Source organism: Carcharodon carcharias, chromosome 28 (genome assembly GCF_017639515.1).
Source record: "Carcharodon carcharias isolate sCarCar2 chromosome 28, sCarCar2.pri, whole genome shotgun sequence".
Lineage (NCBI taxonomy): Eukaryota > Metazoa > Chordata > Chondrichthyes > Lamniformes > Lamnidae > Carcharodon > Carcharodon carcharias.
The window spans coordinates 36161191-36186335 of record NC_054494.1 but is presented as its reverse complement, the minus strand read 5'-3'; the positions used below and the strand labels follow the sequence as shown (position 1 = coordinate 36186335).

Here is a 25145-nt window from a genome sequence, read left to right as displayed (position 1 = left end):
TTTCTCCATGGCAACACCTTGGCCAATCAGAGATAACTTGCCAACCAATCAGCACCCTCTTCTCCTGTAGTATAAATTGTTGTGAGTGCTTGAAATTTGGCATTCTTGTGTTTGTCCTGATGAGTGCAAGATGAAAAGCTTCAGCAGTACGTCTCTTTTCAGCAATATTCAGGTCCTGCGCAATCAAGCAACATTAATTTTTTAAAATTGCTATGTATAAGGTGAACATCACTGACATAAACACTGAATTAAAATATAAACTCTTCAATTCCCTGCCTCTGTTTGGATCTTTTACCAGCCCTGAGCCTCTTGCCGTTTGACTTGTTATTTATGATGTTTCCTCTCTTGCATTCCAGCTGTTCTTAAGTCCAGCTCCCATATTATTTATCTAGAACTATCTCTATTCCTCATGGGGTACATCCATAAACAGGTCGTGCTCCCCTTTGATGTCTGTTCCATTCTGCTATTTCTCTAAAGATCTCTGCTATATTGAATTTTGGTACGTTTATTTCCCTGTTTGACTTTTATTCTGTTGCCCATTTGGTTCTGATAGTCACACCATCCGACCTAGGAAAGTTGTGGGATTTGAGTCCACTGAGTACATAACCTAGGCGAGTGCAGTATGGAGGGAGTGAATGCTGCGTTCAGAGATGCTGCTGTTCAAATGGAATGTCACACAGATCCTGTCCAGATGGAAACAAAAGCAAAATACTGCAGGTGCTGGGAATCTGAAATAAGAACAGAAAGTGCTGGAAATATTCAGCAGATCTGGCAGCATCTGTGGAGAGAGAAACAGAGTTAACATTTTGTACTGAATATGATTGTTCTTCAGAACTATATGAATAGTCATATTCAACTTGAAACGTTAACTCTATTTCACTCTCCACAGATACTGCCAGACCTGCTGAGCGTTCCTGGTACTTTCTGTTTTTACTCCTGTCTCTGTGGACCAGTGATTCAGCCAGACAACACACTTTGGAAAAGACATAGTTGTCTCAGTATCTTGGCCAACAACCAATCCTAGAAAAGACGTTAGCTGGTGATTCCTTGCACTGCTGCTTTTTTGAGATCTTGTTTCTGTATTTACTTCAAAACATGGCACTTCATACTAATCCACAGTAAGTGAGAGGCTTTCAGAAGTGCTCTATAACTACAGTCATACTTTCCTCTCCACATTTTTGCCTCATCTTTTGCTCTATGCTTTCCCAAGTATTTCAATGGAAACTACTGCATTGAATGACAGCAAAGCACTTGTACAAAATAATAAACAGATTAGGACAGTAATGAATTAAGTTCTGTGCAAAACAAAGTAATTGAAAGGTCATGAGTGCATAATTATGCTATTAATGCAGCAGCAATTAGTTCTGTATAATAACTAGACTGCCATTCTGTTACTTTATAATCAGTGCAATAACTCAATGGTATTGCTGAAAATGCTGAAGAGACATGCTGGGTAAGCTTTTCATCTTACACTCATCAGGATAAATTGCAAAAAATTACCAAACTGTAACAGGGGGACCACAAATTGTTGTCCTGATGCGTGCAGGATGAAAAGCTTAAACAGTACTCAAGTTCTCTACTACTAAACGAATAATTCAATGGTAATTATACTAACAGAATTGTAGAATAGAATAGAATGCTACATAGCACAGAAGGTGGCCTTCGGCCCATTGTGCCTGTGCTGGTTCTTTAAAAGAATTAGTTCCAATTCCCTTCTCTTCCCCCATAGCTACACAAGTTTTATCCCTTCAATATATGGAGCTATAAAGTTTCAACATTAATTCTTTCTGCTCATGTTTGGTTTATCATATTAATGAGATTGGATTTGAAAAATTAATAAGACTCTGGGTTTGAAATGACACAGGGTACTATTGGAAGTGAGCATGTCAGCATATTCATGATTCCCACCTTGATTATTTCATTAGTAACAGATGTGCATGTACACAATTCCTCTATTCGTCATCATTGTACCAAAATGCGAACAAAGCAACCGTATTAATATGCCTTTCATATCCTCTCAATAGCCCAAAGCACTTTGCAGCCAAGGAAGTATTTCTTGAAGTATAGTCACTATTTCAATACAATTAAATGTGACAGCCGATTAACTAACAGCAAGGTCCCACCAATAGTAATGGGATGATTGACCACTTAATGAATACAGCTTTTTTGATTTAGAAGTCCATGCACTGACGGCGTACAAACTTGCAGTCTAAAAAAAGTCACAAGTCACCTCAGGTACAGAAATCTCCTTCATTGTTCCTTTCACTGACATCCACACAGGGCAGATGGCATTACTGAGTAGCTTGAGCTGTGTTTGCTGTGGGATTTGGACAAGTGAAAAGGGCAGATACAACAGGCAGCTGAAGAGATAGAGATTCGGTTGTTATTAATAAGTTTAAAGAAAGAGTTAAGACTGCGGAAAGCACAGATCTTACAAGAGAAGGCAGAAGGCTGAGGATTCCTGAAGGTGAATGAATAGTATTTAAGGCAAATCATCAGCACCTTCTCCAGGGCAACTTGGGGTGCACAATAAATGCTGGCCTTGCCAGCAGTGCCCACATTCAATGAATGAGTTCTTTTTAAATTAAAGAATTAGATTCAATTAGTGGGTTATCTTGGCCAGGGGAGCACCAGACCTTGTGAGTAAACCTTCAGGTTTTGTAGCTGAAGGACAGTACAGATGTTCTGTTGTCAGGACAAAGGAACAATTGGTGAAAGAAGCCAAAGAAATGGAGAAAATGGATGGACTGTAGTTGATAAAAGAAGTAATAAATGTTAAATCTTGTGAAACTGCCAAAGGGAATGCACCAATGAACTGGTACCACACACTTGCCCAAAGCTGCAGAAAGGTGCAAAGTTATAGAAGTAGAGATACTTAGAAAACTAAATAAGCCAGAGTGTGCAGTTTATAGAGAAACTATACTCATAGTTCTTAGTTTTTAAGCAACTAAGGGTGCTGTCCATGTCATCAACCCCTGCATGAATATGTCTAAAAAAAACCTTGTGTCAGCCATGGCTCAGTGGATATCACTCTTGTCTCTGAATCTACAGTTGTGGGTTCAAATCCCAATCTGAGACTTCAGCACAAAATCAACACTGACACTCCATTGCAGTACTAAGGGTGTGTTGCACTGTTGGAGGTGCCGTCTTTTGGGTGAGATATTAAACTGGGCCCCATGGGCATAAAATATCCCATGGCAGTATTCTGAAGACAAGGAGAGTACTGCCCAATGCGCCAGTCAATGTTTGTCGCTTAATCACCATCACAAAAGGCTTATTGGTCATTATTGTGCCACGGTTTGTGGGATCTTGTTGTGCACAAATTGGCTGGTGTTTCCTACAATGACTACACTTTGAAAGTACTTTGTTTGCTGTAAGGAGTTTTGACACGTTATAAAAGGCGCTGTCTAAATACAAGTCTTTCATTAGCCATCTGCAACAGTAGTACTGGAGAACTCCTTCCTGTAGCAACATGGCGGTGTCAAGCTTTCATAGTCACAAGTGAGCATGCGCTTCCGGGACACCAGACGGGCCGAAAATCCAGGTATTCGGATGTTTCCGCCGCTAACGGTGACGTAGCCGAGCAAAACCCGTAAGCGCTCGCGTGTTTCCGTCACGCACTGTGACGTAGTCGAGCCGAACCCGAACCCCCTCGGGTGTTTCCGACCTCCAATGTGACGACACCAAGAGCCACCGGCAGTGGCCGTTCAACCCCAAAATGGAAGGAAATCGAGACGAGGCGGAACGCTGTACGGAAATCGGTTTGAACGCGCTCAAACATGGAAACAGGGAAGAGGCACTCAAGTTCTTACGGAAGGCTCAGAAGTTGTACCCATCGGAGAAAGTGAAAGGTGAGAGCGGCGGTGACGCTGCGCGAGAGTCGGGATAAACTGCGGCCTTCCCGACGGACGGCTTGTGGTCTGCGCATGTGCCGAGGGCTAGAGGGGTTTCTGGGAGTTGTAGTTCATTGGCGCCTAGAGAGCGGTTGTGAGGCTAACTGACGGAACTGCAGCTCCCGTGGTGCACTTCGGTATGCCTCACCATAAGTCCCCCCCCCCCCCCTCCCAGGTAATGTCTTAAGTGTAGTCACTACCAAAGGGCTTCTGATTAATGTAGGCCAAAGGGGAGCGGGAGTTAATATACTTTAAGGATATAGATCCAAAGGAACCCTATACAAACCCCAAGTTTGACAAGTGTCATTCAGCCATCAGCTATTTTGGATTGAAAATGTATCTGTCACTTGTGCCCACCTCAGTTCAAGTATTCCTCTACCTTGTTGGTTCGCATCTTATAATATTTCAGCAGTGTACATGCAAGCTTCATGGATCTCTCAGGATTCACATGTTAGGTTTCAACATTGACATGAGTGGGGGGGTTTTTCAGACTCCGTCGGTGTTGCGAAAATCATATAATCGCCAAATAACTGCAGGGTCATTAATGACATCCTGATCCCAAAATGGGGTTCCGAAGGATTCCTTATCTAGGTTATATAACTTACACCAGAGGGGGTGGGGGGGGGGGGTGGGGGTACAACAAAAGTTCACTAGACTGATGAGGGTATTGAATTCTATTCCTGAGAAGGATGAGAGGTGATCTCATTTGAAACATGTAACATTTTTAAGGGGCTTGATAGAGGGAGGTGCTGAGAGCTCGTTTCTTTTAGCTGAGAGTCCAGAGCTAGAGTCAAAGTCTCAGAATAGGGAATAGGTCGTTTAGGATTGAGACAAATGTAAATATATTCACTCAAAAGTTTGTGAATGTTTGGAATTCTCTTCCTCAGGTACCTATGGGTGCTCAGTCTTGAATTGATAGATTTTTGAACGCTAAGGGAATCAAAAGGTATAGGGATGGTGTGAGAACATGGATTTTTTTATTCATTCGTGAGATCTGAGCATCGCCAGCAAGGCCAGCATTTATTGCCCATCCCTAATTGCCCTTGAGAAGGTGATGGTGAGCTGCCTTCTTGAACCACTGCAGTCCATCTGGTGTGGAAAAACCCATAGTGCTGTTAGAGAGGGAGTTCCAGGATTTTGATCCGGTGACAGTAAAGGAACGGCGATATTTTTCCAAGCCGGGATGGTGAGTGGCTTAGAGGGGAGCTTCCAGGTGGCAGTGTTTCCGTGTGTCTGCTACCCTTGTCCTTCTATGTGGTGGAAGTTGTGAGTGATGCTGTCGAAGTAGCCTTGGCGAGTTGCTCCAGTTAGTTTTGTATATGGTATATGCTGCTGCCAGTGTGCATTGGAGGGAGTGAATGTTTAAAGTGATAGGTGGGGTGCTTATCAAGCAGGCTGCTTTGTCCTGAATGGTGTTGAACACTTTGAATGTTCTTGGAGCTGTACTCATCCAGGCAAGTGTAGAGTATTACATCACACTCCTGACTTGGGCCATGTAGACAGTGGACAAGTTTTGGGGAGTAGGGAAGTGAGTTACTCAATGCCAAATTCCTAGCCTCTGATCTCCTCTTGCAGCAACAGTATTTCTATGGCTGGTCCAGTTAAGTTTCTGGCCAATGGTAACCCCCAGGATGTTGATAGTGGGGTAATATTGAATTTCATGGGGAAGTGGTTAAGTTCTTTCTCATTGGGGATGGCTTTGCCTGGCATTTGTGTGGTGTGAATGCTGCTTACCACTTATCAGCCCAAGTCTGAATGTTGTCCTAGTCTTGCTGCATGCGGGTACAGGCTGCTTTAATATCCGAGGAGTTGTGAATGGCACTGAACACTGACTGCAATCATCAGCAAAAGTCCCTATTTCTGGCCTTATGATAGAAGTAAGGTCATTGATGAAGCAGCTGAAGATGGTTGGGCCTAGGACATGTGGAATAGAAGATCGGCATGACCTTATTGAATAGCAGAGCAGGCTTTTAGGACCGAGTAGAAGTGAAAGACAAAGACAAAGTGCAGCAACACACTGCTTGCATCAGCACTGTTCTCCTAACTGCTTGTAATTAGATCAGCCATGATTTTATTGAATGGTGGAGCATGTGAACATACAAACAAGGAGCAGGAGTAGGCTATTTGGCACTCCGAGCCTGCCCCGCCATTTAATAAGATCATGGCTGATCTGATAGTAATCTCAAATCTGTATGCCGCCTACCCCCAATAACCTATCACCCCCTTGCTTATCAAGAATCTATCAGCCTCTGCCTTAAAAATATTCAAAGACTCTGCTTCCACCGCCTTTTCAGGAAGAGAGTTTGAGAAGAAATTTCATCTTATCTCCATTTTAAATAGGCAACCCCTTATTTTTAAACAGTGACCCTTAGTTCTAAATTCTCTAACAAGAGGAAACATCCTCTCTACATCCACCCTGTCAAGACCCCTCAGGATCTTGTATGTTTCAATCAAGTCGCCTCTTACTCTTCTAAGCTCCAGCAGAAATAAGCCTAGCCTGTCCAACCTTTTCTCATAAGACAACCTGCCAATTCCAGGTATTAGATTCATGAACCTTCTCTGACCTGCTTCCAAGGCATTTACATCCTTCCTTAAATAAGGTGACCAATACTGTACACAGTACTCCAGATGTGATCTCACTGGCGCTCTGTATAACTGAAGCATAACCTTCCTACTTTTGTATTCAATTCCCCTTGCAATAAATTATAACATTCTATTAGTACTCCTAATGACTTGCTGTACTTAAATACTGGCCTTTTGTGATTTATGCACTAAGACACCCAGATCCCTCTGCATCTCAGAGCTATGCAATCTCTCACCATTCAGATAATATGCTTCTCTTTTATTTTTCCTGCTAAAATGGACAATTTTACATTTTCCCACATTATACTCCATTTCCTAGATATTTGCCCACTCACTTAACCTATCTATATCTTTTTGTAGCCTCCTTTTGTCCTCTTCACAACTTACTTTCCTACCTATCTTTGTGTCATCAGCAGATTTAGCAACCATCCCATCCATCCAAAGCATTTATATAAATTGTAAACAGTTGAGGTCCCAGCACTGATCCCTGTGGTACACCACTCATTACATCTTGCTAGCCTGAAAAAGACCCATTTATGCCTACTCTCTGCTTCCTGTCAATCTTCTATCCATGCCAATACGTTACCCCCCTATACCATGAGCTTTTATTTTCCGTAATAGCCTTTGCTGTCGCACTTTATCAAATTAGGAGCAGGCTTGAAGGGCTGATTGGCCTACTCCTGCTCCTAATTCATTTGGACATATGTTCATATGTTGCCTCATTGCCCAATATATGGCCAATTCATGATGTTATCATTATTCAGTGGAACAATTAATGGCACCCATCAAAAAACTAGCGGCTCTTACAATTGTGTGATATACGTGTGTGCATCGTCTTAACTATTGCTTCTGAAAATAATCACTTGCAAAGAAAACAAAACCCTCATGAGGAAAAAGAAGGGTAAATATTTGCAGGTGTTGTAATATTTTGGAATAATAATGACGAAGGATTTGATAAAACTGATCTTCCTCCCTGCTGATCGGACAGTTATATTCCAAGCCTTTGCTCGATACCCTCTGAAAAAAAAATCCTTGAATCTGGGGCTGTGAGGGACCTGAATTATTATCAGTAGAGAGATCGTGATTTATACAATATCCTTCAGCTTCCTGATCTGTCTTGTTACTCAGCCCAGCACTGGGAAGCAGCTAGATTAATTATCATCTACACATTGATGTCATTCACTGTCTAAACCAAACCTTTAAAATGCAAAAATCTTAAACTCCTAGTAGCTGTCTGCTGTTTGCTAAATTAGGGTTGTGAAGAACAACTTAACATGCGGCCACTAAGAATTTTTATATTCAGAGTGTAATTAACTCTGTTAATAAATGCTTGGAAAGTTGGGAGCTATAAAGAGCAGGTGGGAGAGTTGGATATCGGTAGCATAGATACCAAGAAACCATTTGTTATGTTGGGAGAATCCAAAATACAGGGGCATGATCTTAAAATTCGAACTAGGCCATTTAGGAGTGAAATCAGGAAGCCTTTTTTTCATGTAATGGGACTCGATGGCTTTATCACCTGATCTTAACTCATTGCAAGAAGTCCTGATGAGAGCTTCACTTTATAGAGAAGTGATACAAAAATTGTTTTCTTCCACATGGAGCTCATTATAAATCTGATTTGATATGTTACCTGTCATTGAGGAAGTTGGCAACATATGGCCAAAAGTATCATGTGACTGAACAATGTTGTTAACTTTTGCTCTTTGTTCTTATTGTATGAAATACAAAAGCTAAGTATCAATATTACTCTGAAACTTGGAGCAGCCTTTTCCTATGTCAGTGTGGCTCAGTTGGTAGCACTCTTGAGTTAGAGTATTGTGGTTTCAAGCTCCAGTCCAGAAATTAAGTGCCTAATTTAGGCCTGGTAGCAAGTGCTTGTTTGTGGCTTTTTAAAATTTGAACAGTTAAACTGTAGTGGTACATTCAGACAGTGATGTCCCCTGTAAAACACCAAGACCTGACTTGCCAGTCATGTTTTGTCTTTTAATCGTCAAAGTTTCTGATCAGTTATGCATTTCTACACTATTGCTGGCAGAGTTTTCAACTACCACACACTAGTGCTTGGTCCAGTCAGATTTGCTGATGGGATAGCTAAACAAGTTGAGTACCAGATAGACTCAAATCTTCACTCCTTGGACTTGAGATTGACCAGGAAGAAGAGAGTAGAAGTTTTTTTTGGCAACAAGGGTGTAGAGATAGCTATGAGGGAGTGGTCAAACTAGATTGCTGTATGCATTCTGGAACTCTTTTCCTAAACCTCTCCGACATCTCTTATCTCTAACTGCCTTCAGAAAACCTGCTCAAGCGCTATCATTCTAATGCATATTTGGTCATCTGGCCAGGTCTCTTCTGCTCAACGTCTAATCCCACCTTCATGAATGCATTGCTTTGTTAACTGTTCTGTATAAAATCCAAATTATTACAGGATTTGCAAAGTACTTTTTTTATTCATTTTTGGGATGTGGATGTCTCTGGCAAGGCTAGCAATTATTGCCCTTGAGAAGGTGGTGTTGAGCTGCCTCCTTGAACTGCTGTAGTCCATGTGGTGTAGGTACACCCACAGTGCTGTTAGGGAGGAAGTTCCAGCAACATTGAAGGAAAGGCGATATATTTCTAAGTCAGGATGGTGAGTGACTTGGAGGGAAACTTCCAGGTGGTGGTATTCCCATGTGTCTGCTGCTCTTGTCCTTCTAGATGGTAGCGGTCGTGGGTTTGGAAGGTGCTGTCTAAGGAGGCTTGGTGAGTTCCTGCAGTGCATCTTGTAGGTGATACACACTGTTGCCACTGTGCATCGGTGGTGAAAGGAATGAATGTTTGTGGATGGGGTGCTGATCAAGGAAGACTGCTGCAGTCAGCATCACAGTGAAGCAGTCTGGGAAAAGTGCTCTTGTTGAAAATAACAAGAGTGGCATCACAAGACAATGCGAGAGAGTAGTAGAGAGATCAGAACCAGCACGAATGTGGGGAAGTTTCAAAAAGTGACATCAGCACAAAGGTGAGTACTGATTAGTGAGCAGTGGGTAAGTGTTTTTCTCCAGCTTAAAATAGATTAAGCTAAGGAAAGGTAAGAGTTCTAGTTTTTATTTAAAGTACAGAAATAATTTAATTTTTTTACTGTATTTAACTTAAAGTAAGGGTTTTTTTTCAACCAGAGACATGGCAGGGCAGCTCAGTCCCATGTTATGTACCGCCTGCAACATGTGGGAAGTCCTAGACACTCTTTGCGCTCTGGCCCACCATGTGTGCAGGAAGTGTCACCAGCTGCCGCTATTTGAGCTCTGAGCTTCGGAGCTCGAGCAACAGCTGGAGGCTCTGAGGTGCATCCGCGAGGCTGAGAGTTTTGTGGATAACATGTTTTTAGATGTGGTCACCCTACAGCTTACAGAAATGTAGACAGCGAGGGAATGGGTGTCAGGCAGATAGTCAGGAAATCCTGAGGGTGCTTCTCACTCGAGAAACCATTTTTCTATGATGGTTCCTCTGGGGAGTGCAGACACGCTCATGGCACTGTGAGTGGCTCAGTCGCACAGGTGGGGGGGAGGAAAAAGAGGAGAAAAGCAGTGGCAATAGGAGACTCGATAGTAAGGGGAACAGACAGGTATTTCTGCGGCTGTAGACATCACTCCAGGATGGTATGTTGCCTCCCTGGTGCCAGGGCCAAGGATGTCACTGAATGGCTGCAGGGCATTCTAAAGGGGGAGGGCAAACAGACAGAGATCGTGGTACATATTGGTACCAACAACATAGGTAGAAAGTGGGATGAGGTCCTGCAAGCAGAATTTAGGGAGCTAGGAAACAGATTAAAAAACAGGACCTCAAAGTTAGTAATCTCTGGATTACTCCTGGTGCCACTCGCTAGTGAGTATAGAAATAGGAGGTTTGTACAGATGAATGCGTGATTGGAGAGATGGTGCAGGAGGGAGGGCTTTAGATTTCTCGGACATTGGGACTGTTTCTGGGGTGGTGGGACCTGTACAAGGCAGATGGGTTGCACCTGAACCAGAATGGGACCAACGTCCTTGTGGGGAGGTTTGCTAGTGCTGTTGGGGAGGGTTTAAAATAACTTGGCAGGGGGATGGGATCCTGAGAGGAGGTTCAGCAGGGGGAGAGGCACAGCCAAAATTAGAAGAGGGAGCAAATGATTCTGGAAGGCATAGAAATTATAGGCCAATTAAGGCCAAGGGAGTTTGGCAAGGTTGGATGGTATTTATTTTAATGCAAGGAATCTGATGAATAAGGCAAATGAGCTGAGGGAACAAATTAACACATGGAAGTGTGATGTCATTGCTGTCACAGAGACATGGTTGAGAGAGGGGCAGGATTGGCAGCTCAATATTCCAGGATATAGGGTCTTCAGGCGAGACAGGGAAGGAGGTAAAAGAGGAGAGTATCACAATATTGATCAAGGAATGAATTACAGCAGTAAGAAGGGATGACATCTTAGAAGGCTCCTCAAATGAAGCCATATGGGTAGAACTGAATAACAAAAAAGGAGCAATCACATTGCTGGGAGTGTACTATAGGCCCCAAAACAGTCAGAGCGAAATAGAAGAGCAGAAACGTTGGCAAATTTCAGAGAAGTGTAAAAATAATAGGGTAGTAATAGTGGGAGATTTCAACTTCCTCAACATTAACTGGGTTAGTCATAGAGTGATAGATTTAGAGGGAGTGGAATTCTTACAATGCATCCAGGAGCTTTCTAAGCCAGTGCGTAGAAGGTCGTACGAGAGAGGAGGCGGTCCTGGACTTAATTTTAGGGAATGAAGCCAGACAAGTGATAGAGGTATAAGTGGGGGAGCATTTTGCAGATAGTGATCATAACTCCGTTAGATTCAAGGTTGTTATGGAAAAGGACAAGGATGGGCCAGAAATCAGAGTTCTAAACTGGGGGAAGGCCGATTTTAATAAGATCAGATATGATGTGGCCAGAGTGGACTGGGAGCAGCTACTTTTAGGCAAATCTGCATCAGAGCAGTGGGACTCATTCAAGAAGGAAATAGGGAGAGTACAGAGCCAACATATTCCAGTAAAGACAAAGGATGGGACCAACAAATCCAGGGAACCCTGGATGTCGAGGGATATACAGGATTGGATAAAGAGAAAAAGGGAGGCTTATGGCAGATACCAAGGGTTCAAAACAGTGGAAGCCCCAGAGGAGTATAGAATGTGTAGGGGGGAACTTAAAAAGGAAATTAAGAGACAAAAAGGGGACATGAAAAAACATTGGCAGGTAAAATAAATGAAAATCCAAAGTAATTTTACAAGCACATTAAGAGTAAGCGGATAACTAGGGAAAGAGTAGAGCCCATTAAGGACCATAGTGGTAATTTGTGTGTGGAGCCAGAAGACATAGGCAGGGTTCTAAATGAATACTTTGTGTTGGTGTTCACAAGTGAGAGGGACAACGTGGGTATGGAAATCGGGCAGAAGGACTGTGATATAATTAAAGAAATTAGCATAGAAAGGGAAGAGGTTCTAAGTGGTCTGGCAGGCTTAAGAGTAGATAAATCTCCAGGCCTGGATGAAATGTATCCCATGCTGTTGAGTGAGGCAAGGGAGGAGATAGCAGGGGCGTTGGCAATAATTTTCAATAGCTGTCTGGCCACAGGAGAGGTGCCAGAGGACTGGAGGACAGCCAATGTGGTACTGATATTCAAGAAGGGAGGAAGAGATAAACCAGGGAACTACAGGCCAGTCAGTCTCACCTCAGTGGTGGATAACCTATTGGAAGCAATGCTGAGGGACAGAATTAATCTACACTTGGAGAGGCAGGGATTAATCAAGGACAGTCAGCATGTTTTGTTAAAGGGGGATCATGTCTGACCAATTTGCTGGATTTTTTTGAAGAGGTGACCAGGTGTGTAGATGAGGGCAATTCATTTGACATAGTCTACTTGGCCTTCAGCAAGGTTTTTGATAAGGTCCCTCATGGGAAACTGATAACGAAGGTAAGAGTCCATAGGATCCAAGGCAATTTGGTAAATTGGATCCAGAATTGGCTGAGTGGCAGGAAACAGAGGGTGATAGTCAAGGGGTGTTTTTGTGACTGGATGCCTGTGTCCAATGGGGTTCCACAGGGATCAGTGTTGGGTCCCTTGCTGTTTGTGGTATATATAAATGATGTAGACTTGAATGTAGGAGGGTTGATCAGTAAATTTGTGAATGACATGAAAGTTGGTGGGGTGGTAAATAATGAGGAGGCTAGCCTTAGAATACAGGAGGATATTGACAGGATGGACAGATGGGCTCTTACCTTCGGTGGCAAATGGAATTTAATCCGGATAAGTGTGAGGTGATGCACTTGGGCAGGACAAACAAAGCACGGGAATACACGATGAATGATAGGACCCTGGGAAGTACTGGGGATTAGAGGGACCTTGGTGTGCATGTCCACTGGTCCCTTAAGGTAGCGGGACAGGTAGATAAGGTGGTTAAGAAGGCATATGGGATACTTGCCTTTATTAGCTGAGGCATAGAATATAAGAGCAGGGAGGTTATGCTGGAACTGTATAAAATGCTGGTTAGGCATTGTCTGCAGTTCTGGGATCCGCATTATAGGAAGGATGTGATTGCAGTAGTGAAAGTGCAGAGGGGATTTACCAGGATTTTGTCTGAGCTGGAGAGATTTAGTTATGAGGGGAGATTGGATAGACTGGGGCTATTTTCCCTGGAGCAGAGGAGATTGAGGGGGGGACGTGATTGATGTATAAAATTATGAGGGGCATGGATAGGGTAGACAGGAAGGAACTTTTCCCCTTGGTGGAGGGATCATCAGCCAGGGGCATAGATTCAAGGTAAGGGGCAGGAGGTTTAGAGGGGATGTGAGGAAGAATTTTTTCAACCAGAGGGTGGTGGGAATCTGGAACTCACTGCCTGAAAGTATTTGGATGTGCACTTACGATGCCATAGCATGGGCTTAGTGTTGGAAAATTGGATTAGAATAGTTAGATACTTGTTTGACTGGTGCAGACTCGATGGGCTGAAGGGCCTTTTTCCGTGCTGTAGACCTCTATGACTCTATAAGCAGGCTGCTTTGTCCTGGATGGTGTCAAGCTTCTTGAGTGTTGTGGGAGCTGCATTCATCCAGGCAAGTGGAGAGTATTCCACCACATTCATGACTTGTGCCACGTGGACAGTGGACAGGCTTTGTGGAGTCAAGAGGTGAGTTACTCATTGCAGATTTCCTAGCCTCTGGCCTACTCTTGTAGTCAAAGTATTTATATGGCTAGTCCAGTTCAGTTTCTGGTCAATGGTAGCCCCCAGGATGTTGACAGTGGGGGATTCAGTGATGATAATGCCATTGAATGTCGAGGGACGATGATTAGATCCTCTCTTGTTGGAGATGGTCATTGCCATCTTGTGTTGTGTAAATGTCAACCCAAGTAGAAAGTATACAATGCCAACACTAAAAAGTTGCCTAAAATGCACCAAGTATAGTGGCAATATAATTTCATGTAACATCAGTTTGTGTTTATATGGCACCTTTAATGCAAGAAAATATCCCAAAGTACTTTAGGAGAGACAGTGGCTTAGTGCTAATGTCACTGGACTAGTCATCCAGAGAACCTGCTAATACACTGGGGACATGGGTTCAAAGGATGCCACGTAATGGGAACCTGTTCCCCCATTCAGTAGATCATGGCCAATCTGCACTTTAACTCCATTTTCCTATCTTTGGTACGTATCCAATGACACTCTTAACCCACCAAAAAAACTATTGAGCTGTCTTGAAACTTCAATTAACTCCAATATCCACAGTCTTTTTAGGATGAGTTCCAGATTTTTACGTCTCTTGTGTGAAAAAGTGCTTCTGAGTTCACTCCTGAATGGTCTAGCAATAATTTTGAGATTGCATCCCCCTTGTTTTGGATTCGCCCCGCCAGGTAAAATAGTTAGCTCTGTATGTACCCTGTTGAATCCCCTCATTATTTCAAATACCTTGATTAGATCACCCCTTTTAAACTCGGAGGGGGGGGGGGGAAATACAAGCCCAGTTTTAATGTTCCTGTTTTAATTTATAAATCCTGACGGCATCAGAAGAAAAAAAGTTACGATAATTTATGAAAGTTAAGAAAGCAAGACTTGCATTTATGTAGCGCCTTTTATGACCTAGGATTTACAGTAAATGAAGTGTAATGTGGTGTTATAATGTAGGAAACATGGCAGTCATTTTGCATACAGCAAGCTCCCACACACAGCAACGTGATAATGACCAAATCACCTGGTTTTGTGATGTTGTTTGAGGGATAAATTTTGACCAGCGTACTGGGGAGATCTCCCCTGCTCTTTTTCAATTAGTGACATGGAATCTTTTATGTCCACCTGAGAAAGCAGACAGGACCTCAGTTTAATATCTTATCCAAAGAATGGCACCTTTCTCAGCACGGCACTCCTTCAGTACTGTGCTGAAGTGTCTAGTTTCTTGTGCTGAACTCTATTGAGTGGGAATTGAATCCACAGCCTTCTGGCACAGAGACGGGAATGCTGTCATGGCTGATGTCTGCCCAGGTGGATGCTGTAGAAATACAAGCATCCTTTCATTTTTCACAAGTTTTGGGTTTTGTTTTATAGAATTTAATAAATCTTTTGCTGTGCCCTGATTGCTGAACCAAACATCTAGACAAATAACAGGCTTTAAAATTACATAAAGGTACTTTAGTTGTTTTTGTCTGAAATAATGGCATTTACTGGAGCTCATTGCAAGGTTCTGGTGTCATTATGTAGGCTGTGCATCCTACACACTCAGCTCTGAGGCATACAGGAAGTCAAACATATTTTAAAGGAATAGGGAGTAGGCAGAAATACATTTACCATTTTTCAATGTTCATTTGTTAAAAATGCTTTTCCAACAGTTGGACAGGTGTCGCTTTATTTTCAGTTTTAACTCCAATCTGCATCTATAAATAAGTAGACACCTGAGTGTCACTAATATATTTGTCTGTTGGCTGCATTCTGCCTGAGGGCAAGTCTGGTCTTGACTAAGGGAGAATAGCCTAGTCCGTTTCCTCACGGTTTTTATTTTTGGAGCACCTTCTCTTAGGTGGGCTTCAACCAAGTCTGAAGAGCCCCACTTGCACTTCACGATGGGTGGATGGATGTTGCGGGATGGTGCCCTCTGCACCCATCAACATAATGGACATCAGTCCAATATTCAGACCCAATGCCCTGGCTCTGTGCCTAGCAGGAGTGTCTAGAGTCATGCTTGAACCCAACTTTCTTGAATCACAGACAAAAATATTTTCCCTGAGCCAGTGATCTCTCCATCCAGGTAGCAGTATCCTGCTTAATGTCAGTCCAGTATTTAGAGACCATACGCAAGTCTTCATTTTCCAGGCTGTCTGGTGTGGGGCTTGAACTCTTCACCTTAGGGCTCAGAGGCAAGAACGCTACCAGTAAACCAGAGACTTCCTTCTCCTACATATAGCTTAGCAAGCACATACTGCACCTTTGTAAATTCTTCACAAAAGCAACCTGCAATCGTTATAACAATAATTTATTGCTATCATTCAATTACTTTCCAAACCGGTGACCTCTACCACCTAGAAGGACAAGGGCAGCAAATGCATAGGAATACCACCACCTGCAAGTTCCCCTCCAAGCCACATCACCGTCTTGACTTGGAACTATATCGCCATTTCTTCACTGTTGCTGGGTACAAGTCCTGGAACTCCCTTCCTAACAGCACTGTGAGTGTACACATGGACTGAAGCGGTTCGAGAAGGTGGCTCTCCACCACCTCCTCAAGGGCAATTAGCGATGGGCAATAAATGCTGGCCTAGCCAATGATGCCCACACCCATTAAAGAATAAAGAATACCCAATTAATGATTCACTGTGTAATAAACTTATCACACCTGGTGTCTTGCAGTCTTTGAAACATCTTGATGTATTAGTTATGTTGTATAATTTACTGCGCTGTAAACCCCACAGGGTGACCATTACAGCCAGAAAGTGTTTTTGTCATTGGAAAATGTTTTCAGCTTCCCCATTCTCTAGATTCTAACTCTGGAACAACTTATGACTAGAAAGCTTGAGAACTGAATGCATATTGCAACTCAAGCATTTAACACAGTTTTAAATAAACTGCTGTTCTTAATTTCTTTTGGGATCACTTTTATAATCTTCATGGTCATCCAAATTTCTGACAGATAGTTGCTTTGTATTGGGAAGGAGCTGTGAGCCCTCTGCATGAGAATACCCTTAGAGGCATCAGAGGTTCACTGAGTAGTTTTGCTGTATCTTCTGTAAAATGGTAAAGATTAGTCACTATAGCCATCCTTGTAGCAATATACAGAGATATTTGCCCCAAAATAATAAAATACAAATGTATTTTGTATTGTATTTGTATTTTATTATTTTGGTACAAATGTATTTTGTCATGAGGTTTGGCTCAATGGCCTTCTCCTATATGACTGTCAATGGATAGGGTATATGCATTGTCTTTTAAAATGGAGTTCATAGTGAAACTGTCTTTCCTGACAACATTGCAAAATGGGGACTGAAGCCCAGACCCAAAGTAGGTCCAAAGTGAGTACTACCTGGGTTGGGTAAACAGATGACCATTGTGGCATTTATCTTGTTTGATTGACAGCCCTGTTCTCAGGAGATTTTTGCTTTAAAAGATATACCGTAAACTCAATATTTTTGGTTCAGTTCTTAATTGACTCCAGAATTGGCATAAGGGTTACATCACCTTTATATTATTCCAAGTCTCTGTTAAATTATTTCGACTATTGGTATAACGATTGCAGGTTGCTTTTATGAAGAATTGACAAAGGCACAGTATGTGCTTACTAAGCTATATGTAGGAGGAGGAAGCCTCTGGTTTACTGGTAGCATTCTTGTCTCTGAGCCCGAAGGTGAAGAGTTCAAGCTCCACTCCAGACAGTCTGGAAAACGAAGACTTGAGTATGGTCTCTAAATACTGGACTGACATCGAGCAGGATACTGCAACCTGGATGGAGAGATCACTGGCTCAGGGAAAATCTTGCTAAAGAACAAACTGTAAGAATGTTAAAATAAACAGGCATTTAGAATAAAACCATTCTGTCCTTTTTGCCAGTACTTGGTGTTCAATTGCAGCAATTTACTTTAATCTCATTTCCCTGCCTTTTTAGGTATCCTTTTATATTTTTCCTCTTCAAATAAGTGTGCCTTTTTAAAATTGTGAAATAATAACAGAAAATGCTGGAAATACTCAGCAGGTCAGGGAGCATCAGTGGAGAGAGAAACAGAGTTAAAGTTTCAGGTCGATGAGATTTTGCCAGAATGTGTTGTCATCTTATCTCAACATGGACTGTACCTTCTGGCTCAGTCTCAACGGAAACTTCCCAGGGTCTGCCTGCCAACACACCAGAGATAGTCTCACAGAATTACAGGATAATGATCAGAGTATCATGAAGTCGATTTTCATGCACGTTCTAACCATAGATGTGGGAACGAATCCCAGATGTTGTATTTAGGAATGGGAACTCATTGGGGTGTGTAAATAATAGGAGAAAATAGTAGGGGAGTCATGGGAGAAAATTCTTTCTCTTTCTGTTTTGAGCTCACATATAAATCAATTATTATTCAGAGTAACTAAAGTACCCGTGAGATAACCTGTCGCCGATGTCTCTGTGTGCAACATATCTTTGGACCATGTCTTCCGACTAATGCCATTTTCTTCTTTTTCCTTTTCCCAGATTTGATAGAATCCATGACACAGAATGGCCATCCGTCTGGAAACTTCACCCCGTCAGAGACCACAGATTCCTCAGAATGTCACCAAAGGAAAAGAAGCACGTTTTCCAGCTCTGGATCCGGGGAGGCAGCAGGAGAGACGGCAAAAAGCTACACCCTGGACCAGCTTGAGGCCGTGAAGAGGTAGGGAAAAGAATAGTAACCAGGGAGAAGGAACTGATCACTGAGCCATGTGTTTTTACATGGGGCTGGGGGGGAGGTGAGACCTGGGGTGTGTCATCATAGGGTACTGGCAACCTCTCTTGAATTTGTATTCTGTACTCAAAGCTTTGGTTTAGGTTTATTAGGACAATTCTCCCTGACACAAACTGTTGGCTACTTCTCTCAAGCGTTCGCCCGTGTGAAAGAAATCTATGCTTGTACCTAAAGAATATACCAGTGGAATGTCCTGACTTGACTCATGTTACTCAGTGCTGCCTATAATCTTCAGCAATGGCATCAGGTCCATTTTTGCAATTAGAAGCATAATAGTTTGTCTGAATTTTGAGGCGTTTCAGAACTTTGCAGCTCCTTTTACCATCAAGGGCGAGACTGATGCCAATCATGGGAAGGAAAATTGGAACTTGATGCTCGCAAGTGATTTCTAGGCAGTGCAGCCAAATCAGTATTCATATGATTGATCTAAACTGTTCAAATGTTCAATTCAAAGCTGTAGTGTGAAATTATCGAACGATGTAAGCTCTGCTGACTTTTTGAAAGAACTATCTATTTAATCTCACTACCCTGCCCTTTCTCAATTTTTTTCCCCTTCAAGTATTTATTTAGTTCCCTTTTGAAAGTGACTATTGAATCTGTTTCACTGCCCTTTCTGCCAGAACATGCTGCAAGGTTTCCTCATGTCACCTCCTGTTCTTCTGCCAATCACTTTAAATCTGTTTTTTTTTTCTTTATCAACCCTTCTACCACTGGAAACATTTTCTATTTACTTTTTTGAAACCCTTCAAGGTTTTGAACACCTCTATCAAATCTCCCCTTAACCTTCTCTGCTCTGAGAAAACCAGCCTTATCTTCCTGAGTCTCTCCACATTACTGAAACCCCACATCCCTGGTACCTACGAGTAAATTTCCCTCTGCACCCTCTCCAAGGCCTTGACATCCTTCATAAAGTATGGTGTCCAGAATTGGACACATTTGGACATAAATTCCTTTCTTTTGTATTCTGTTTATATAGCTAAGGATCCTTTTTTGTTAAACAGCCTTCCCAACTTGTCCTGTTATCTCCAAAGACTTGTATCCATACATCCCCAGATCTCTCTGTCCTTGCACTCCCTTTAAATTTGTACCATTTAGTTTATACTGTATCTCCTCATTCTTCCTACCAGAAGTGCATCATTCCTATTGCAATTATTTAGTACTTCAGATTTTTACTCGCAGGATGCTGAAATGTTGCTGTATTTTCTGTTTGCTTGCAGAATAAAGAAGTGTAAGGATTACTATGAAATCCTTGGGCTAAATAAAGATGCGACAGAGGAGGACCTGAAGAAAGCCTACAGAAAGCTGGCTCTAAAGTTTCACCCTGACAAGAACCAGGCACCAGGAGCTACAGAGGCATTCAAAGGTAAGTGGCCTGGCACTTGGGCATCCGGCTGGTGGCAGGAGAATTCTAATGTAGATTACTTTAGGAAAAGTGCTTGTAAATCCACTGGACCTTTTTCCTTGAAAGGAAGAATAGCATCTTCTCATCACAAACATCTCATATAGTTAATTACTTTGAAGGGCATTTGTTGATGAAATGGAAACAAATGTGGTAATCATTTCCAAGATCCCACAAACGCCGATAGGATGAATGAGCACTTAACCTACTTTCCTTGATTTTGCTGGAGGGAAGATTATGGAACAAGACATGGAGAGAACTCTATGCTCTACTTCTTTTAGTGGGATTCAGACATTCACCTGAAAAGGTGTATTGTCCAAAGAACAGGACCTCCGACTTTGCAGCATTCCTTTAACACTGCACGGTCATTTGGCAAGACTGTCCTCTAGTCCTGGAGTGGGGTTTGAAGCAACAACCTTCCAATCACAGATAAGTTTGCTACCAAGTGAACTATGCTGGCACTAATCCACAGTACTGATCTTGCAAGGCCATTAATACACACCAGTAAGATGAACCTTTCCTTTCTGACATTGAACCTTAAAAAAAGTTTATAACTCATGTTTTAGACATCAATTCCAATGGTTCCCAAAGAGTTTTTAAAATTCATTCACAGGATGTGGGCTATGATGGCTGGGCCAGCATTTATTGCCCATCCCTAGTTGCCCTTGAGAAGGTGGTGGTGAGCTGCCTTCTTGAACCGCTGCAGTCCATGTGGTGTAGGTACACCCACAGTGCTGTAGGAAGGGAGTTCCAGTATTTTGACCCAGCGACAGTGAAGGAACGGCGATATATTTCCAAGTCAGGATGGTAAGTGACTTGGAGGGGACCCTTCAGGTGATGGTGTTCCCATCTATCTCCTGCTCTTGTCCTTCTAGGTGGTAGTGGTTGTGGGTTTGGAAGGTGCTGCTAGGGAGTCTTGATGAGTTTCTGCAGTGTATCTTGTAGATGGTACACACTGCTGCTACTGTGCATCAATGGTGGAGGGAGTGAACGTTTGTGGATGTGGTGCCAATCAAGCAGGCTGCTTTGTCCTGGATGGTGTCAAGCTTCTTGAGTGCTGTAGGAGCTGCACTCATCCAGGCAAGTGGGAAGTATTCCATCGCACTCCTGACTTGTGCCTTGTAGATGGTGGACAGGCTTTGGGGAGTCAGGAGGTGAGTTACTCATTGCAGGATTCCTAGCTTTTGACCTGCTCTTGTAGCTACAATATTTATATGGCTAGTCCAGTTCAGAATTTGGTCAATGGTAGCCCCCGGGATGTTGATAGTGAGGGATTCATTGAAGGTAATGCCATTGAACATCAAGGGGCGATGGTTGGATTCTCTGTTGTTGGGGATGGTCATTGCCTGACATTCAGTGGGGAATTTGATTTGAATGGGCATTGGCCCTCCCAGATACTGTCATTTGTTACAGACCAGGACACAGGGTGCCTGAGGAAGAGGATTCAGGTGGATACAGAATCTGAGAATTGAGAGCATAAACAAGAATGGGCAGCAGGATTCTACATTTCTAATTTGTATGAGTATTTTACTTTGGCATGTCTTGCTCATCCCTAAATAAATTCTCATTGTGACTGTTAGGACCATAGGAATTGTTAAGACGAAAGAAGATCTCAGTCCACTTTGCTTTGATACAATGACAAACGGAGCTGTTGACTGGCCGATCATAGCAATCAATCCTTATTAATTAGCTTACAACAGACCCAGGCATGAGGCAAGGAAAAGTTCCAGTGGTGCAGAGCTTAGGGAACCCTAGGTCCAAGACACCTCATCGGTGTTTTGGGGATCTTGGAAACATATGTGGCAATAATTTCCATTTCATCTGCAGCTGCCCTCCAAAGTAATTCATTATGTGAGGTGATTGTGATAAGAAGATGCTATTCTTCCTTTCAACGATAAAGTCCAGTGGATTTACAAGCACTTTTCCTGAAGTAACCTTCATATTGTGAACATTTGGCCATTTTTTTTTACTCCAGTGTTTTACATTCGGTGTTTTCCAACTAAGCACCATTTCATGGAACAGATGCATGACCAATTCCCAACCATTGGTAGCTAATAAGCCAAAGGCATTTTCTGAGCAGAGCTCATATGCGAGGGGAGCCCTAATGTGATTCCTTCCCTGTGGTCGAAATACTTGGCCTTGTTGCTGCTCTTGTTCTGATGTAAGAACAGAGCTAATCATCAGGAGATAGCTGTCTGGGAATCACAAATGCAGACCAGCATCCTGCAAACCTGTGGCTTAATGCTATGGAATGAAGGTAAGGTGCTAATTTGCTCCCAATATTTTTTCTTATTTAAGATGCATAATAAAGCTGATGGTGTGATAGGGGTTTCAGGTTCTTTCTAGCTGATTGAGGCAGGGATGGTCTGAAAACCCCTTCCTCATTCACATCTGTTGTGTGATGTTTCAAGCATCCTGTGGAACAAAGTTTTGACGTTCTCGGGTTAAGTAACAGTGTTGGGGGAGGATGTTACAAGAAGAGAGGGACTTGGACATGTTCTCTATGACCCTGTCATAAGGAAAATGTTAGAAGCTATTTTAAAAGACATTATAGCAGGGCATTTGGAAAACTTCAAAGTAATCAGGCAGAGTCAACATGGTGTTGTGAAAGGGAAATCATGTTTAACCAATATATTGGAGCTCTTTAAGAAGTAACATATGCTGTGGATAAGGGGGAACCAGTGGATGTACTGTACTTAGATTTCCAGAAGGCATTTGATAAGGTGCCACATCAAAGGTTAGAGTGGAAAATAAAAGCTCATGGTATAGAGGGTAACATTTTGGCATGGATGGAAGATGGCTAGCTAACAGGAAACAGAGTAGGCATAAATGGATCATTTTCTGGTTGGTGGGATGTAATGAGTGGTGTGCCACAGGGATCTGTGCTGGGACCTCAACTTTTTACAATTCATATAAATGACTTGGATGAAGGGGCTGAAGGTATAGTTGCTAAATTTATTAATGACACAAAGATAGGTAGTAAAGTAAGATGTGACGAGGACATGAAGAGGCTACAAAGGATATAGAAAGGTTAAGTGAGTGGGCAAAAATCTGGCATACGGAGTATAATGTGGGCAGATGTGAAATTGTCAATTTTGGCAGGAAAAATGACAAAGAAGCACATTATCTAAATGGTGAGAGATTGCAGAGCTCTGAGATGCAGAGGAACCTGGGTGTCCTAAGGCATGAACTGCAAAAGGTTAGTTTCCAGGTACCAGTAAATAATTAGGAAAGCCAATAGAATGTTATCATTTATTGCAAGAGGAATTGAATACAAAAGTAAGGAGGTTATGCTTCAGATGTATAGGGCATTGGTGAGACCACATCTGGAGTACTGTGTACAGTATTGGTCACCTTGTTTAAGGAAGGATGTAAATGCATTGGAAGCAGTTTAGAGAACATTTATCAGATTAATACCTGGAATGGGTGGGTTGTCTTCTGAGGAAAGGTTAGACGGGCTAGGCTTGTAACCCCTGGGGTTTAGAACTGTAAGAAGCAACTTGAATGAAACATATAAGATCCTGAGGGGTGTTGACAGGGTGGATGTGGAGAGGATGTTTCCTCTTGCGGGAGAATCTAGAACAAGGGGGCACTGTTAAAAAAATAAGGGTTCGCTCATTTAAGACAGAAATGTGGAGAAATTCGTTCTCTGAGGTTTGTGACTCTTTGGACCTCTCCCTCAAAAGGCAGTGGAAGCAGTCTTAGAATATTTTTAAGGCAGAGCTAAATAGATTCCCGATAAGCCAAAGGGTGAAAGGTTATGGGGAATAGGCGGGAATGTGGAGTTAAGGTTACAATTAGTTCAGCCATCTTATTATTAAATGGTGGAGCAGGCTCAAGGGGCCGAGTGGCCTACTCTTGCTCTTGAGTTGTATGTTCATGTGGGCAGCATTGTCCCATATTTCATCCATCAATCAAAGTAGATCTTTTTGACCTCATAATAGGAGCAGGAGTAGGCCATACGACCCCTCAAGCCTGTCCCACCATTCAATATGAACATAGCTGAACTCCTACGTTAACTCCATCATCCTACCCTGTCCCTTGCTTCCCTTAGAATCCAAGAATCTATCAATCTCAGTCTTAACTATACACAACGACTGAGCGTCAGCTGCTCTCTGGGGTAGAGTTGTAAAAAAAAAAGAGATGTAATTTGAAACAAAACAGAAAATGCTGGAAAATCTCAGCAGGTCTAACAGCATCCGTGGAGAGAAAAACAAGAGTTAATGTTTCGAGTCCGTATGACTTCTTCAGAGCTTGTTAAAGAGCTTATTCAGAGTTCTAAAGAAGGGTCATACAGACTCGAAACGTTAACTCTGTTTTCCTCTCCAAAGGTGCTGTTGAGTTTTTCCAGCATTTTCTGTTTTTGTTTCAGATTTCCAGCATCTGCAGTATTTTGCTTTTTTCCTCAATGTAATTTGAAAGCTCAGCGTGTCTTAAATTCTGCAAAATGTTTTCTTTGCTGCGTTGTGACACACTGTCTGGGAATTCAAATTTAATGACAAATGGTTTGAGTTTAAATGGCTGCATGCTAAGGCCAGGCATTGGAGGGAGCAGGTTTTGGCTTGAAGGTCCTGTCCTTTATGACCCTTGTTCTGATCCGCTGGTCCTTTCCTTCAGCTATTGGGAATGCGTACGCAGTACTCAGTAATCCAGAGAAGCGGAAACAGTATGACTTGTATGGCGATGAGAAACAGGCTGCCAACCGGCACAGTCACACTGCCTCCGACTACCACAGAGGCTTCGAGGCAGACATCTCACCTGAGGATCTCTTCAACATGTTCTTTGGTGGCGGATTTCCCTCTGGTAAGTTTTGGTTGCAGTTGAGAAAGTATTTCTGATCTTATTATTATTGCCATTAGTCAATACTGGTTTTAGTTACTATTAAAATGTTACCAGATTAACATCTATCCCAGAGTTTAATATCAATAGAATCACCTAGAAATAGAAATGAGCCAACATCGGTTAAGCAACTTTGGTCTACTGATAGTCTTGCTCATTCAGAAATTGCTCATCACTTATTTATCTTCCGATTAATGATTGTCCCCAGAGGTTGTTCTTTAATCCAAGTATAAACTTGAGTTTGCTAAATCAGCAGGTTTTTCAGCTTTATTGTTTCCTCATTGAATTTGCAATTAAATCACTTTGAAAGCAGGAGGCGACCATTCGATCCATCATGCTAATGTCAGTACTGACTCCACACTGGAACTCTCTTAAACTTGTTATCCTGTCCTTGCTTTGTACCCTTTAATATTTTAGCCCATCAAGTTCCTTCTCAAATGTTGTGCTTGACCTGTTTTGAGTGCAGAAGTTTAACTATCAGTGTCCAGCTCT

General features: G+C 42.4%; 1 protein-coding gene across 1 annotated transcript in view; it reads left to right on the top strand.

The window, feature by feature from the left end:
- The first annotated feature begins 3656 nt into the window (after positions 1 to 3656).
- dnajb12a (DnaJ heat shock protein family (Hsp40) member B12a) overlaps positions 3657 to 25145 on the top strand; it is a 28483-nt gene continuing 6994 nt past the window's right edge. The window contains exons 1-4 of the mRNA XM_041176485.1: positions 3657 to 3851; positions 18163 to 18343; positions 19633 to 19778; positions 24432 to 24617. Of these exons, the coding sequence (XP_041032419.1) occupies positions 3719 to 3851; positions 18163 to 18343; positions 19633 to 19778; positions 24432 to 24617 (646 nt within the window). The 5' untranslated portion in view covers positions 3657 to 3718. The remainder of the gene's footprint in view (positions 3852 to 18162; positions 18344 to 19632; positions 19779 to 24431; positions 24618 to 25145) is intronic.